General features: G+C 32.9%; 1 protein-coding gene across 7 annotated transcripts in view; it reads right to left on the reverse strand.

Moving 5' to 3' along the window:
• LOC143244990 (homeobox protein extradenticle-like) overlaps positions 1-14979 on the reverse strand; it is a 219983-nt gene extending 205004 nt beyond the window's left edge. For all 7 annotated transcript variants that reach the window (XM_076490669.1, XM_076490666.1, XM_076490670.1 and 4 more), the window contains exons 1-2: positions 14510-14979; positions 14288-14361 (exon numbers count right to left, since the gene is read on the reverse strand). In XM_076490669.1, the coding sequence (XP_076346784.1) occupies positions 14288-14361; positions 14510-14718 (283 nt within the window). In that variant the 5' untranslated portion in view covers positions 14719-14979. The remainder of the gene's footprint in view (positions 1-14287; positions 14362-14509) is intronic.
• Between the last annotated feature and the right edge of the window lie 808 nt (positions 14980-15787).

Genomic DNA, 15787 nt, shown 5'->3' on the forward strand with positions numbered 1-15787 from the left:
TTCTTAAGATAAACTGATTTAAAATAATAATAAGACATATAATCTCCAAACCAGAAAGTACTAAGCTTTTAAGCATAAACACGATAAGAGAAAAGACTTGAAATAAAAAAAAAAACTTTTATATTAAAGGAATAAATTATGCAATACCAGTTTTCAAATTTCCTTCAAAATTTATTATAATCTACAATTAGCCTAAGCCTAATTTTTTTTTATACAGTGGTTTTCATAATTTGGCAGTTGTTATGATGTTAATGTATAAAAATATAAATTACCAATCATTTAAAAGTTCAATGAAATCCGTATAATTTGTTTTTAATGTGAAAATACATGATAAATCGTGATGAGAACAAACTAAAGTTTAAAAAAAATGCAGAGGTATGAAATATACACCGACTTTCGCTGCCTGGTGCAGAATTGTACAACTTCGTACAGATTGTCAGAGAAGTATTGTTGAACGTTTACACACTCAGATCGAATGTTTTGTTCCCCGCTGCTACAGCGGTAAGTCTAGGGATTTACAACGCTAAAATCAAGGGTTCGTTTCCCCTCGATGGATTCACCAGATAGTCCTATGTGGCTTTGCTACACGAAAACACACACACTCGAATGTTTTCACAATACGGTACTATTAAAACTTAATATATTTTGAAGTTATTTTTATTGTTAATTTTCAAAGCAAATAAAGACATTGAGAGAGTAACCGAAGGTTATCTCTGGAAACAAAATTACTCAACAAAAGTATACTGACAATTTTTTTTAAGAGTTGAGCTGTAAGTGGAATACAGACATCTTTTGTTATATGTAGTATAGCAAATACTTTTGCACAGTGTATATGTGTGTGTGTCATTGTATTTCATCTGAAGTGCCTGACTGAATTTCAAAAAGTTAGGTGACATATGGAATCCATTAGTTAAAAATAAAATAAACAGAGAAATAGCTTTTACAAGTTAGTTTTTTTTTCATTTGTAACAGGCTTAATTGGTATTTCAGGATAATGTTAACAGTGTCTGTATGTAGTAAATAACACTTAGTTTTACTTCTATAAAATGCAGTGATTATTCGTGTTTCACACGTGAATCTAGAAAAGAAACGTGTATACACCGTTCATAATGTATCAAATAATCAAATACCACAAAGAGTGCGTATAGTACACATTGGCCATACACATATCATAACATGGTCAATAGATATCCCATCCTGAGCATAATCATGTAACAGAATTTGGGCAGTTTACATTTCACTTAGTTTCCGAGGAAATGTTATTGGCTATTAGTAGTGAGGTTCACATATTGCTTTGTATTGAATAACTTCGTGTTTTTTTTAACTGTAACAAGATTCTCTGTAAGAAAAAACTGCCCGTAAAATTCTCGAAGAAATTGTTCCTTTTCAGTAAACTATATAAGGAATATTTGAGCAGTAATTTGTTGGATTAATTGTGGTGTTTCGGCATGGCCAGGTGGTTAGGGCGCTCGATTTGCAATCAAAGGATCGCGGGTTCAAATCCCCGTTCCACAAAATTTGCTCGCCCTTTCTGCCGTGGGGCGGGTTGTAATGTTATTTCTTGGTAAAAGAGCAGCCCAAGAGTTGGAATAGTGGGATGTTGACTAACTGCCTTCCCTCTATTCTTTCACTGTTGAACTAGGGACGGCTGGTGCAGATAGTCCACATGTAGCTTTGCAAGAAATTCTAATCAAATCAAACCGAACAAAAATGTTTGAGGAAACAGAGTAGTAAAAGGGAGATTCTTCAAAAAGCATGTTAAAATGTTAAGAAAATGTCTTCTGCAAATTACTAGTTCTTTAACCACTTATGATAGTGTGTGGCAGGAGTGTATATATATATATATATATATATATATATATATATATATACCATTACTGTGAGGGCAAAGAATTTATGTTTTACAAAGAAGCATTTGATCTACATCTTTAGCGCCGTTTTGGAGCCATCATTTTCTATCTTGACACTTCTAATCGGTCAAACATTTTATCCCTCTTTGATGCAAGCTAATACGCAGTTCCTAACAGAAGCTTTAAATTGACCCTATTCATAAAACAAAATATAAAATGTCTGTTGCATACATTTTCTTCACAACCTATGAAAGTTTAGTATCTCTGATACTATAAACAAGTACGCATGTGTGCTTTTGTACATAAATGTGTATGTATATATAAGTCCCGCTACTGCAAAAAATAAATCGCCCTCTACACTTCAGATCTTGAGTGTATTTTAAAGGTGATGGTCAACTCTCACTATTCGGTGTAGTATATCAGTACAAAATTAGGGTAAACCAACCCACGTGACTCTTCAGTACCTTAGCGCGAATACAGAAAACAAAAGAACTGTATATGTGTGTTTTCTTATAGCAAAGCCACATCAGGCTATCGAACCCTTGGTTTTAGCGTTGTAAATCCGTAGACTTACCGCTGTACTAGCGGGGGGCTAAAAAATGTGATATTAAACAAAAGAAAATGTTTATTAACAAAATACATGATCATCTCGGGCATTAATGCAAGTCATACATCAAGGTAGCACACCTAAAATAAGTGAACCAATAATCTGAGAAACAATATGGATCACACCTCCAAATGAGCTGTTTCTAGCTCACCAACACTACTTCTAGGCGAATCTTGTGGTGCCAAGAGTCTTCTTTAAGCATCCTATACATGTTCAATCAGACTCAACAGTGCATTCACTAGATACCTTCTTCCGGAAAATTCCTAACTAGTTGAGAACAATGCTTCCAGCTCATAAACACTGTTTAGAGGTAAATATTGTGGTGCCAAGTGTCTTCTCTGAGCATCACATACATGTTCAATCAAACTCAAGTCCGGAGAATCCACGATCACAATGAGGACGCGTGTTAACATTTATTAAAAGGAAATTTTTGTAAGATGCTTCTGCTTAAGATAACAGGTTGTAAGCTTGCATCCCTATACCTAAGTGGAAGCACATAAAGGTCAGGTGCTACCAATATGTCATTACACTATATGATTTTCTTTCCTCTCAGAAAGGAGTCAGTTTTGTTTTTGTTCGTTTCTTTGTAATTAACCGCAAAACTACACAATGGGCTATCTGTGCTCTACCCACCACGAGTATGGAACCCCGGTAAGTCCGCAAATCTCTGGTCTCTGCTACTCTCCGAAATGAATACGTTTCATATGTAGCTGATTCATCACTGAATATCTAGCTCTCCTTAAGATGAATTATTTTGTTGCGATGGTTATCCGACATAAAAGTCAGCCTTATGAAGCTTGTTTCTCACCATTCCTGCAGTTGCTATTCTGAAGTATTAATTACATTAGAAAACCAAGACCCACCGTTGGTTTAGGATCTGTGTTATCTTACGATAGTCATTTTGTGGATATTAGAGATAGTAGTCTATCCTGTCCAGGTCTCTGACCAACTGTATTCGTGGTCTCGACTCTTTACGAACCATATTTCACATCATAAAAGGATCCAAATGTCAAATCTGGATTTCTTCTCACATTCTCCTGTTGTAAAAATCGCACATTTTTCTTCACTTTTAAATACCACTAAAATGTGGTTATCACTTCACATTATGAGCCACATGACACTTGTTTCACATAAAAATGAACTCAGGGGTGTCACTGTGATTGTTTAATAACAGTCACTACGTCTTGTCTTAGTACAATAAATAAAACTGTAATTATCCCTTAATAATAGAAACTACGCCTTGTCATAGTATAATACATACAACTATAATTACCTTTATTTGTTTTGACCAGTGTATTTAGTTTTAGTTTTAAATAAATGTTAGAGCGAAACACTATCGAACTGTCAGAGATACTGAAATCTTAAGGCTTGCACATGCTTTGTTTGATTGGGTCTACTTTACATTACTTGCGAAAGACCTTAATTCAGAGCAGGTTATGCTAAAGTAATAAAAAACACATTGTATTCCTAACTGACATAAAAAATAAACATACAGAAAAAAACGACTCATTCTTTTATCACTGAGGGAAATTTCATTTGACAACATATGAAAGAATTTCAAAGTCAACCTCTGACCCAGATTTTCTAGTGTTCTAAGTAAAGAAACAAGTGGGTTTCTCGTTATCAACAAAGAAAGTGTGTAATTCCACTCATATAACACTGTTAAACGTATACCTGGATATCATGCACACGAAATAGCTCAACTTAAAACGATTTTTATTATTCTGATGTGTCCCGTTTCTACATTCCTCTCTGATTTTTGCTCAGAAAGTACGACTTTTTTATTTTCTTAAAACACGCTACAAACGAAGGCATCATCAGAGATGGTAAGAGCAGTACGCATAAAGTTTGGAATACAGGATACAATCTATGATGTGCAATAGCGAATACATATATAGCTATATCAGGATTTAGAAATTATTATGCAAGTCCCTTGTGAAATACCAAATATCACCCTATCTCACTAAATGATCTTGCATCATAATTTCTAAATCCTGATATAGTTATATATGCATTCGCTATTGCACATCATAGCTTATTTCATGAATTTACATACGTGCTATATGTATCCTAATATATTTACATATATATACGCGCGCGCAAGTGAGTGTAAATTTATTCCATGAAACAGCTCTTCACAGCATATACAAAGTGTAATACAGTATACCTCATACACACACAAATATAGGTAAAGAAAGACACAAGACGCAGCTTATGCACGACATAACATACACCAGGTTCACACAACAGAAAAATACACTTAAATGTATATGTATCAAACTCTTTACGACATCAGTACATACGTGCGACTATACCACAGCTGTAATCCGCATGAACTGACCTTACGAAGCTTTGTTTTAATGTCTGGACGACCATATGTACATTTTCTGTGCACGAGAAGATTCCCAACAAGACCTGTTCAGTTACAGCATAGAGCAGGCAACTGCTAAATTACAGGTTTTGGGTTTACTTGCCCCTTATTTATTTAATCATACACTATTACGCGTATATTACAGACAGTGTATTTGCCGTCATCACGATTCTCGGTATTTTCATCTATGTGTAGGTATGTATGTGCGTTTATACACATACAAATATACACAAACATAAGCTTATAAACCCGGAAACATAAGTCGCATGTATATCTCAAAAAGTAGAGTCTTTCTTGACATATCAATTACAGACTAAGTTATATTCACACACTAACACGAGATATACGATGAAGCACATATGAAGATATGTTGAAACAGCAGCTTGTTATCTTGCTTGGTGAACTGTGGTAAAATATCATTTATAATATATGGTAACTGTATCTTTGCATGTTATTACGTTGTAATAATAAAATAAAATATTTGTAACAGACTCTACTATTTATGCAGTAGTGTAACGTTTGTATGTATGTGTAATATTGTTTCAATTTTTTTCATGAAGCTACACATACACACACGATCAAATGTTCTTTATTTGAATAAAGCAACACATGTAAAAGAAACGTATAAAATACTTCCATAAGCATATCCACAAAAGCAACTAAACTGTGAGAAATACTTGGGGAAGAACAAGGGAAAATTTTGGCCAAACATAAAATAGCGTCTAATCCATATATTTATCAAAGCACACTGCTAACTAACGCTCCACATCCCATACATGTAAACATCTAACAATTAATTTCCAAAAGTGTGAACGTATCGCAGTCAATGCCATTCCTACAAGAGTGGACATCTTGCAGTCCAAGTCATTCTTATGAGTGTGAATATCTCGCAGTGAAAGCTATCCCTACAAGTGTGAATAACTCTCAGTCGAAATAATTAATAATTACGCTTTATGAGGAAGCCAGCATTTAAAACAGAGTGTGTGTACACATGCACACGTTTGTTTATGGAAAGGAGAAAAGGACCAGAAGTATCACATTTTTATGAAAGAAAAGGACGAGTATTAACGAACAACTCAGGTCACCATATAACAAATTTCAAAGTCCATACGAAAATATTAGGAAGTCCATTTTACCACAGGTATCAACACAATGTAAAATGATTGTGTGATTTCACAGTTACATTATATACAATATATATACGTGTATGCGTGTGTTTGTGTTTGTTTTATATATATTTTATTTCTAACTTAGGTGAAGTTCAATATACGAGTGACTGTCTGAGCAGAAATATCAGTGTTAGTTCACTGTGCCATAAAAATAAGGTATATATAACCTAAACTGTGCCTCTTCATTTTTGAACTTCTTAATAAATGTGCCTCATTTTTAACTATGTTACATACAATTTGAGGAGCTGTATCATTTTCATATGGCCTCCCTTATTCTTAACAAGTCATATGTTTACAGATATCAAATAAATAGTTTCTACATGTTATTATATACAGATTACGCAAACTGTGTTTAACAGGATCAGAAACGCACTTTTATTTACATTACCTACTACTTGAGAGACAATGGTGATTTAACTATCATTCCCAGGAAACTGTTTCAATCCCCAAAAAGGCCCCGATATCCATTTATTAAATGCCTTTAATAATCAGGGTGAAATGTCTGTTCGTAGCTGAGCCACTTATATCGTTAGGTATTTTCTTATTACATGTTTTGCTGGCCAATTAGGATCGCCGTTTACTTTAATAACCATGTGCTTTCTGAAAGGAAATCGGTCTGTCTAAATTGAATGTTTTGTTTATATCGATGTAAGCACATTTGTCAATAAATCATTTGTCTTTTTCATATGTTTAAATATGTACCATGAGAACGCTTGTTCCCTTGTAATGCATATGTTCACTGTTCAAAATGAACTATTTTGTAACACAGAATAAAACGTTTTAAAAACCAAAATGTTTCGATTCTCAATGTTCTTTTAATGTGAAAAATGAAAACATTTTCAATCGAAAATATTCTCCATTAACTACGCGGTCATATATAAAAAACAAACTGAATGAAGTGAGGTGACATATGGGAGTATGGCGTACTCCCACTTCTTATAACCAAAGATATCCATATTACCACTTTCTATTCTTATAAATAGTGTCCTAAGATTTTTGAGTACATCCATATGCCATGCCTCAATCTATTGTTTCCCAAATCGAGCATTGTACATAAACACTAAAACGTGTGATATTAATACGCATGCAAGTGTAATATATATACATATGTCTACATTAGTGGTAAGTAAAATAAACAATATGCATATTAGTATATGTATTCGTGTGTATGAGCTGATCAGAAGTCTCTAGTGTCATTACCTCTGTCTTTAGTCAGACAGAACGTCATCACCATGACTACCTCTAAAGACTAACTTACAGTATATCAAGGTAAGTGAAATTCCACAAACAAAAAACAAACAGCATCACTACTATATTGGAAAGGCCAACGTATATATATATATATATACACACACACACACATACAATAACTTTTTCACCATAACAACATCGTAGGCGACCTATTTATGATCACAGTCAACATATTTACCGAGTATAATCATTAACAGTGTCTCTACAAAAAATAATAGTGACTTTGTAGGTGATACTGCGGTTGTAATTTAACTCCATTCAACATATCATTACATAACTATTGAACAACAACGGAACAATTCATGAGATATGATCCAAACTGAAACCTAAGGGAAGACAGAATCTAGCAGGAATCCAGATATGCTAAAACACATTACAGATTATGTTACCCGGTGAACTGCATAAGTCTATCATGTGAAATAGTTATTCACAACATGTGCAATGTATGTGTGTGTGCGTTTTCTTATAGTAAAGCCGCATCGAGTTTATCTGCTTTGTCCACCGAAGGGAATCGAACCTCTAATTTTAGCGTTGTGAATCCGTAAACTTACCGCTGTCTCAGCGGGGAACGTGTTGCAATGTGTAACTCAACGTATTTCACACACTGTATAGAAGGAAATACAAGATACATGTTACGCTTGGCATTGCTTAGAGAAGATCTGACATCACAAGCAACTGTTACAAACAGTTGATCACCCGATAACTCTGTAATAAAATATAAATGTGGTTAACTTGTATACTTGATCGGATATAAATCTGTTTTAACCCAAAACTTTAAATTCAAGAAATAAGTTACTTTTAAGAGTAGTAAGAAAACTGGTCAGGTAAAACATAACAGTTAAACATATTGGAAACAGTTAATATAAAGTTCCTCCATTGTTTTTTAAATATATCTCTTCCATAAACCATTTGAACTACAGCTTTATTCACTAGCAAGTAAACCGACCTTCGTCTCTAGCCATAGGCGCTTGTCAATCATTTTATGCAAACTGTATGTGTGTTTACAAACCGACGAATCAGGCCTAGAACTTCCATACGGTCGCCGGAGTAGATGGTACGTGTGTTCCCTTATAGACTCGATTCTATTGAACCTCTCGACCAATCTACATCTGTTGTCATAGTTTTCTGTGTTAAATCTTTCATTAACTTCTAACAACAAACTTATACAATAAATTAATTTTATGTACAAAGATGTTCGAGTGGTACTAATAAAACCATTATGCCCGAGTATCTTGTTGTTTATAATAAAACCATTATGCCCGAGTATCTTGCTGTTTCCAGTACAGAGCAGTGCGTATAATTACAAAGTACTTGATTGAAATGTTAAATTAACAGGTTGTAACAGTTATTATTATTTATTCATACGTTAGAAAACAGTACAACATCAATAAATACAACTATCGATTACTCCTATGTTATAACAGAGTACAACGCCATTGAATACAGTTATTAGTTACTCGTGTTATTATATATTACAACGCCAGAAAGTACGATTACCAATTACTTTTGAATTATAATGTGGTACAACGCCAGAAAGTATGGTTACCAATTACTTTTGAATTATAATATGGTACAACGCCAGAAAGTATGGTTACCAGTTACTTTTGAATTATAATATGGTACAACGCCAGAAAGTATGGTTACCAGTTACTTCTGCATTATAATGTGGGGCAACATCAGAAAGTATGGTTACCAGTTACTTCTGCATTATAATGTGGGGCAACGCCAGAAAGTACGGTTACTAAATACTTCTGAATTATGAAAACAGTGCAACAATAATATGATTGCAATTAGTTCTTATTATAATACAATTAAATAGCAGTGAGAATAAATACTAATTACTTCAGTGTCTTAACATAAGGTTATCATTTACTCATGTGTTATATGTGAAACAGGGACAACAGTAATAGGTATGGTTACCATTATAGCTGTAGATTTAAATCATAACCATATGGTAAAATAAATTTAAACAACTATACCTCTTCGCTATTAAAACATCAACATTTTCAGTTAATATTGTATTTCACGCAACATTGTATTTACAAATGTAATCAAACACACATATTTGTTAGAATACGTCATCGAACAATACTGAGATATCTGTTTTATTTGAGGTATCTTCATGAAATATTTTATCTCTTTTTATGCCAAAACTTTAACATGTAATTGTGGTTTAGAAACGTATTACGAAGTTAAAATGTTATATGTGACCATTATAATGAACTTTAGTCACTTAATGAAAAAAATTAAGAACTTCAAAAATGTGTAGTGATACTAGACTTTCTTAATTAGAAACTCATGAAAAAAAGAATATATATATCACAAGTCCTTTTTTACGCAAACTCAACCAATGTCTGTTTGTTAGTGCACGGTGAGGAAAAAGACCCTTGCCCAACGGACCGATCATAACCCCCGCGGGAGTATGCACGTTGCAACCGTCTTGCGCGTTTAAATTTGCGTTTGAAGCCGCGAGCAAATGGACGGAAAGTGTGTGTGTATATATATATATATATATGTATGAAAGGGAGCGAAAGCACATGGTCGTTTCAATAATATCACATATTTTTTAGTAATCTAACTTTTCCGCGTCGTTTTATATGCATGATAGAATATTTATTAAGACTTTTAAGACATAGCCTCTTGCCGTTTTAACACAATCCCTTATTCGTTCGTTTAGTTCATATAAATACGTAAAACAGCTAATGATATATTGTAGAATTAACTCTATAAGGAAAAGTTGGTTTCGTTAAAACACTTAAAAAACATAATTACTATATTTGTTTATATTATATTTTTTTACATTAGCGGTGAACCTAAATTGGCAGGTTTTCCTCTCACTATTTCTTTATTATCTATTTTACGAAGGAAATTTGTAATGTACTTTTCACATTAGTGAAAATAGCTTCTTAAAAAATATGGAAGAGCAAACAGAGTCAATCAAGTAGGATCAAAGTTTTTAATTTAAGTTTAAAAAATGGCCAATAAGTAAACCACTGAAAATATTGCTTGTTATTACACAAATCTAAGATTCAAAGATAATATTTTAATACAGCCTAGCCAAGATTCAATTTGCTTTCAAAACAACAACCGTTTAGTCACTCTGTACTGTTCATTAACAACAAATGTTGTTAAGAGTAAACTTTGAAAGAATTTGTGTTTGTTTATTTGTAGTCAAACATAAAGATACAGAATGAGCTATCTGTGCTGTATCCACCCTAGCTGTTGAAACTCAGTTTTTACGGTTAAAAGCCTTAGACTTACCACTGAGCCATTTGGGTGTAAATATTTTGTTTGTTTGTTTGGAATTAAGCACAAAGTCACACAATGAGATATTTGTGCTCTGGCCATCACAGGTATCGAAATCCGGTTTCTAGCGACGTGAGTAAATCATTTGTGTAATACACGTTGATAAATCTATGACTGCACCTTTTCCATCCAAGCACAATGTAACTCAAAATTTAGAAATTGTATTATAATTTACTTCAGAAAATACATTCAACACATTACCTTAAAAGCACTTTTATACAGAATTAAAATGAGAACATTTTTGCTACTGCATCTGAAAATAAAACTTAAAATATGGGTCTAACACAAATGAAAAATTATTTAATTAAATAAATGGATCAACACAAAAATATTTTCAAATTCGGAAATTTATTATTAGAGGGGAAAAGTTAGTAATTTATTTTTCTTTTGATTACGCATGTAGGTACATAAAAAAATAATAAACTATGAATAAAATGCTTAGAAAACTTTCTCTAACCGCAATTAACAGCTAAAATTAACCGTGCATCTGCTGCTGAAAATATATATTGTATAACGAAACGACAACGTGATTTGTAGCAAACTGACACCATTTTGTATTGTTGTTCTGCCTTCACTGTAATTTCCAGCTCGTCGTATTAATTAGAAAGAAAGAGGGGGCTCATCTGTATTTTAGAAGCTGTTGTTTACATTTACAAAATGAAATATTTTTTGTTAAACAGATAATAATATGCATGCAAATAACACGATTCGTTTATCAAGTTACATCCAATTTCACAATTATCTGTTTGTAATAGTTCGTGTTTTTGATTAGTATCGCCTCCAAACATTTTTTAAAAATAAATACGTTCAATAGACAAAGTATTGTAACGCATTTTTTAAAACGCACGCTCACAAATCTTGCGGCATTGTGTAATAGTTGTAATGTAAAAGTAGCTAGTTTTTTAATAGTTAAACCTGTATAACGAATTCAGTATCACATCATAACAGAGATATGTTATCTATGGGGTTTTGAGTCCAATCAAGGAATGCATTAGGCCTCTACGTCACAGATTCTATTTTCAATTTCACCTCCGATGAAATGGAAAATAAATCTTTAACACACACATACAAAGCGATATGTTGTCTAGAAAGTCATGTAAAGTTTTTCGTACAAAAATTTACAAAATCTGAAGTGAAAATCAAATTTCTCTACACATGAAAAGCGCTAAGGAAGTCTCCACGGTGCGTATTCCGAGAATATCTGTTACAAAAGTACACTTGAAATCAAACACAAACGTTTAAAATACAAATAATCATCTCTTTTCACGTTGTAAAATGAGAAGAAAAGACGGTGATTTTTTCTTTATGCAATCAAACATGGTTAAATTATTTTCCTGTTTAAATATATTCGCTTCTGAAAAGAGATATATGAAAGTTTATTAAAGCACTAAAAATTTACCAATTTCTTTAAAATATCGGGTACAATTATTAATGTACTTTTTATACGAGAAAACAGTTAGAAATATTATTGTGTATGAAAGTCTAACCAGCTGTTTTTTGCGATATCAACTAATAATGTTTATAGTATCAGCCAATCGAAGCTCAAGCCATGCAACGTTACTTTCTTTGCCTCAAGTTATGAAACCATCGCAGTTTAGCAATATTTCAACATAATATTTAATCCAATGTTCTCTAAATTGTAAATTTCTCAGTAAATTAAATCTAAAGAGAAATTGGATTTCGTTTTTGCAGTAAATTCACTGTAGTGCTGTGCAAGGTTTTACGCCTGCATTTTTATGGTCAGAAAAAAATGATAGAAACTAAATTACTACCATTAGGACTTGAAAAAACTCAAAGCGCTATTATTTATTTTTTAAAAGAAAAGCAAAGATTTTTTATTTGGATGATAGCTGTCCCGGAGTTTCATATGAAGCGATGTTTGTTAAAGATGTTTTCATAGTTTTTTTTTTCTTTAAATTTCATTACATTTCAAAATTTGTGTAGTACGTAACATATAAATATATGCACCATCTTAACTTTTGTCATCAGTTACTCGTAAAAGTAAATTGCCATCTTCTTTCAGCAGCTCTTAACTTGTAAACTGAAGAATGTTTGAAGACAAAACGCTTTGTTTTAACTAATAACATCTTAAAGCGTAAGACGTTTATAAGATCAACTTCATATTTGAATGACGTATGTGTGTGTGTGTGTGTGTTATCTTATAGCAAAGCCACATCGGGTTATCTGCTGAATCGAACCGCTGATTTTAGCGTTGTAAATCCGTAGACTTACCGTTGTACTAGCGGGGGCATTTGAATGACATCAATGTATAATTCATCAATAGCATATACTTTTAAGATTTTAAATTCACTATAATACTTGAAAAGAATATATAACAGAAAAGGTTATTATATGAATTAAAGTTTACTCAACGTCTTTTAATGAAATATAAAATTGATGGAACTATAAACTTTCGTTCATAAAACAAACAAGATTTAGAGTGGTACTTATGTCATGGAACTGTTTATGAATAGTCAAACATTTCAACCAAGTCCAATTTATTAAAGAGCCTTTCTATTTCCATCACATTATGCATAATTTGAAGTGACTACAAAACTAGTTAAAAAGTCACTACGAAACTTGAGAAGAACTAATACTAAAACAAATAGAGTGAAATAGTTCAAATACAATCACATTAAATTAGAAATCTCAAAGACAAACTTCCTATGTATTAAACAGCAAACAAAATAAATGCATAATATAAACTTCTATGAGACATCAGTATATAAATGTGTTCGTTGTTACACAGCGAAATATTTAATACAATGGACATTCTGGGATTTTCAAGTATAACACTAGAAATAAAACATTTCAGCACAACCCAGAGAAGTATAAATATTCCACAGTTTTTGCTATTGCGCCTCAGAAGAAATAAACATAGAAATAAAGAAATATAAATTATCATTCGATTATCAGCAGCTTCTCACACTGGGTTATCTACATTATATTGGGATGTAACATGAACAAGTATTTTGTTACTATGCATGCAGGGGCATGGAAAAATTCGATTTTAATAAATTCAAGCATGCAGTATGTAATAATGCATACGTAACCTAACTCTCTTTTCTTTCTCCGATCAAAAGAATATTTTATTTGTTTCTCTACAAATATCATAAGGATGTCTGAAAAACGATTTATAAAAGCAGGAAGTTTATCACCTATTATATTTCATATTAACTTTCACTTTAATTCACTTGTTCCAAGTATTTAATGGGTTTTTGTTGTGGTAATATTGGCTATATGAAGGATATATGTATTTGTTTTGCGCATTTATTCTTTTAAACAGTTTGAATTCACGATTAATTGCAAAAATGTATTTGGATTTTTTGTTTTCTCAGATACCAGAAGAAAGAGTGTAATTTTTGTGATCCTGGATCTACATAAAAGCGCTATTTAATTAGAGGGTGGAAAGTGTTTTGCAAACCTCCGTTCATGTTTAAGTACCTTCGATTTTACTTAACAATATCTGAGCCTAACGAGATTGAGTTTTAAGCTTATAAGATATTTAGCTTTCCTTGGATAAATAGTGTCAAATACTATTTCGATGTAAACTATTGTTGTATAGTCTAAAAATAATGTGATTTTGATAAACAAGTATTGCAGTTGTAAGGAAGGGTAAAGACATTCAACTACAAAAATTATGGCTTTTAAATATCACCACAAGATGGCGATAGCCATGCAGTATGGTTCACTGTGTTCGCCTGGTAATTTATATAATTTTGAATACACTGACCTGTTTTCTCTTTGATTTCACACAGAACGCTAAAGAGTGCTGGTTTCATTCGATGACAATTCAGCGTATGTTTCCTGTGAAAACAAAATCGAAACATTAACATCACATATTTATCTCAAAAATTAGTAAAATGTTAAGCCTAAACTAAACATCACGCGGTGAAGTCACTGAAGAGCAAGGCAAGATTAGTTACTCTCGTAGCGGAAAACCCCGCGAACGTACCTCGCCTGAGCTTCGTCAAGACTCTGGTCCGTAATATTCATGATCTGTTGGAGAATTTCGGAAATATCATGTTTACGCACTTCCTGGTCCGAAGTGTGCTGTTGATTCGTAGGATCCATACCATAAGTATGTTGAGGCACTACATGACCTCCCATGCCGACCGTAGGATGCTGAGAAACGGGATGCATCATTGTTTGCTGATCGTCCATGCTTCAACACCACCCTCACCGAACAGACACAACGGCGTGGCTGTCCGTCTAGCGAAGGTCATACACTGTCTCCAACATAAACGTTTCACCACAGCACAGGCGCACGACTATACATAAAACTGCGAGTTTTACACACGTTATTGTAAACCAACTACGATTGAGTGTTTTGATTGGAATACTTTTTGACGGCCAGCGAGAGTCTTCAGGGTGGGTTGAACGATAATGCCAGTCAAGCCACTTCACCATAAAAGATGAGCGTCTGTTGTGACGAAAATTACGTCATCGTAAAATTTCAGCCAATCACAAGTGAATACCATAGTCACATTTCAGTCGCAGATGGCTGTCAATCACTTTGCTAAGCGTGAAAATCCCTCTACACTAGCCCCGCCTTATTATGTGATGGATGACAAAAGAACTTTTATGATGTTCCCTTTGCACATGCGTAATGTTTCGAATCAAAATGAAGATTGAATTTGATAAAATTATTAAAATCTTACACCACGTTTTCTTACTGTCACATTTAAATTGTTTCTGTTTTGGTTCCTCTGAAATGTGATACAGATAAAAGCAAAATTACGTTCATATGAAGAGCCGCGAAATAAACCATTAACCGAGCAGTGTGTACATACGAAATACACATACATTTTTTTTTTTTTTTCTCTCTTGTGTATTCCTGCTTGTATAAAGTTTAGTTAAACAAAGTAAGTTGTGTCTCGACCGAATTAGCACAGTTTGAAAGTATTTTCCTTTAATTTAATAAGGTAGTGATGTTTTTCAAACAATACCTTGTAAACTTGTAAAAGCAGTATTTTTATACAAAAAAGTTTATATAGATGAAATATTTTTAAACAAGCTCATAGATGAGATAGAAGATCATTTCCATTGTTTCATTTCATGAAGCCATATTTTCGTAAATTTAAAGAAGAAAATGGGCCGTAAAAAAGTTGGAAAAATTCAACATATTTTTAACATGTTTCCATAAATGTTAAAAAGAACTTTAAATGTATACCGATCTTCTAATGGCTCAACGGTAAGTCTTTAGACTTAGGGTGATAAAAAATCAGATTTC

Source organism: Tachypleus tridentatus, chromosome 2 (assembly GCF_004210375.1).
Source record: "Tachypleus tridentatus isolate NWPU-2018 chromosome 2, ASM421037v1, whole genome shotgun sequence".
Classification (NCBI taxonomy): domain Eukaryota; kingdom Metazoa; phylum Arthropoda; class Merostomata; order Xiphosura; family Limulidae; genus Tachypleus; species Tachypleus tridentatus.